Genomic DNA, 2,784 nt, shown 5'->3' with positions numbered 1-2,784 from the left:
CTGCTCCCATGCTGCTGTTGAGTGCCCATGTGTGCATGTTCATGTAGAGTTTCATGTGTCAGTGCCCATGTATTTCTGTATGTGGCGGCACATTCGGTGTCTCTGTGTGTGTGCACTTAAGTTACGCGTGATGACCTACTTACCTATGCTGCTCCTGAGTTTCTCAGAACATCTGCTCTTCCCTCAGTTTCCACATCCATAGCTCCATGTGTACCACTTTCTGTGACCAGGACCCAGGAGTCAGCCTCACTGACTCATGGCATTAAAATCTCTGCTGAAATGTTACCTCTTCTCTGACCACACCATCCAAACTCTCCTCTCCCTGACAGCTGTTGAGCGGATGTGGTTTCCCCCCTAGTGTTTCTGCCAAGTATAATTATTCTTCGCTATTCCTCATGTACTCAGTCCCTGGAGAGGTCACCACACTTACCCAGCAACCACAGTGGAGTGGACAGGTCCCCTGAGGCCTTGCAGCTCTCCTTCCCCTTGACCAGACTGCATGCGCTGCAGGCTGTGAGTTGAGCAACAAGCGAAGCTGCCTCTCTGGAGCTGGCCTGTTTGGCTCTCACCTAAGTTACCACGTCCAGCTTGTCCATTTCTAGAAACAAAGGCCATCAGCTCTGAGAAGCCATCCTTGTCATGTATTTACCCCCCAAGGCAGGACCGGTGTTCAGTGGGAATGAAAATGCCAGGATACCCCTTATGGTCTGAAACACCTCCTATTGGTTCTGACTGGCTAACTACAGCTGGTTGGGGAAGGCCCAGATTTGGTTTATCTAGACCCTGGGCCTCGGCCAGGCCTGGCTGATGCTGCCTTTCATACCTCATCCAGGCTGAGGGCAGCCACAGAGGCTGCTCTCTGTATGCAAGCCCTGAACATCTGCCTGTCAGTGAACACTGGGAGCCCAATGCCTGTGTACACTGGTTGGTCCTGACCTCTTAGATACAGGGGCTCAGTGCAGGCGGGCGCCACTCCCCTGGTTCCTCAATGAGGCTACTGTGTGTGGCCTCCCTCTGTTCTTGAGGGATGCAGGCTGCCAACAGGCCGATCTGAGAGGCCCCCCGACAGGATTAAGCCGGATTACATGCCCCGGAAGCCTCCCCGTGGTGGCTCCCAGGCAGGAGGGGCTGGCTGCTCTCCCCTGGCCTGGAACCACTTCTGCTGCAGAACTGGTCAGGGAGAGAGGAAGGCACTTTTGTGGAAACTCTGCTTGTGGGGAGGGGGCCTGGAGAGCCTCTGTTTATTGAGCAGAAACATACAGGGAGGCCTGGGCAGCTAAACAGTGCAACACTGGGGAGGGCATCCTGGCAAGGAGGGCTCAGGTCAGCGTTGACCATACTCTTGTCTGCCCTCAAGGCAGTAGGCCCTGTAGCCCCTCCTTCTCCTCCCTGAGGTATCTGCTGCCAACTGCTGCATATGCCCTACCCCCACCCCCAGAACAGATGGGGGGAGATGGGCAGAGGCCTTTATGAACACAACAAATGGATTCTTTGTAATTTTTCTGCTTACAAACTTTGTTCTCTTCCATCCCTATCCTGGAACTCCATGGGGGAGACCAAGCAGGAAACTGAGGCCCAGAGAGGTTAAGATGTCACTCAGGTTACAAAGCCTCCCCTGCAGAGCCAAGATTGTCCAGAGGCCACCTGTACTTCCTCCAGCTCCCCCTACATTCTGAGTCCTGGCTATAACCCACTTTTGAGCAGACCTCAGTTTCAGCTGGGCCTGGAGCTTGTCCTTGACTTTAGGTCAGCTCTGAGCTCCAGAAAGGTGGAGTGACCCAGAGGCAGCATAGGGTGGGGGTCTGAGACACGGACACCCACTCCAACTCCAATCATGCACATAGTCCACAGCTAGAATCTCCCAACTGCCCCTCACCACAACAGGTTCACCCAACCACATGTATTGTCCCAAGGCCTGGGCAGGGTGGCTGCATGGGCAGCTCTGTGCAGGGAATCCCATGCAGCCCCCTACTTCAGGCTTCTCACTGCATGTTGTTACATCCATTCAGTGTTGCTCATTACAGGATGTGTGTGGGGGAAGCTCTTCCCTTCAGATAGAAGGCGAAGGAAACAAGGAAACCTCTGAAGGAAATGAAAAGGACCAGAGTGAAGGTTGGATCTGTTTTGAAATGGCCCGGTTTTGAAGCAACAGTGCACTAACACTAAGCAGTGAACTTAAAAGAAATGTTTATTTTTGCTTTCCAGCTTAGGCCCGGCAGAATGGCTCCCACAAAGAAGGGTGGCAAGAAGAAGAAGGGCTGTTCTGCGATCAATGAGGTGGTGACCCAGGAATACACCATCGACATTCACAAGCGCATCCCTGGCGTGGGCTTCAAGAAATGTGCACCTCAGGCACTCAAAGAAATCCGGAAATTTGCCAATCTAGATGTACGCATTGATACCAGGCTCAACAAAGCTGTCTGGGCCAAAGGAATAAGGAACGTCCCATATCAAATCCGTGTGCGGTTGTCCAGAAAACGAAACGAGGATGAAGATTCACCCAACAAGCTCTACACTCTGGCGACTATGTATCTGTTACCACTTTCAAAAATCTACAAATAGTCAATGTGGATGAGAACTAACTGCTGATTTTCAAATAAAGTTATAAAACCAAAAAAAAAAAAAAGAAATCTTTGTTCTTGAGTCTCTTAGTTTCTTCTTTATTAAAAAAGAACCATTTTATTTTTATTTATTATTATTATTTTAACGTTTTCTATAGGGCACATGTGCTTATCAGAGGAGAGAGAAAGCAAGCCACCAGATCCGAGACTCGAACCACAGTCA

At 50.8% G+C, this 2,784-nt stretch overlaps 1 protein-coding gene across 1 annotated transcript; it reads left to right on the top strand.

Moving 5' to 3' along the window:
- The first annotated feature begins 2,217 nt into the window (after positions 1-2,217).
- LOC102485853 (60S ribosomal protein L31) lies at positions 2,218-2,582 on the top strand. The gene is given in 2 exon segments (XM_027771214.1): positions 2,218-2,521; positions 2,524-2,582. Coding segments are annotated over 2 exon segments (360 nt in total). The 5' UTR covers positions 2,218-2,220.
- Positions 2,583-2,784: the final 202 nt, after the last annotated feature.

The sequence above is a fragment of the Tupaia chinensis genome, unplaced genomic scaffold, assembly GCF_000334495.1.
Source record: "Tupaia chinensis unplaced genomic scaffold, TupChi_1.0 Scaffold000197_1, whole genome shotgun sequence".
Lineage (NCBI taxonomy): Eukaryota > Metazoa > Chordata > Mammalia > Scandentia > Tupaiidae > Tupaia > Tupaia belangeri.
This window is presented reverse-complemented; position numbering and strand designations above follow the sequence as displayed.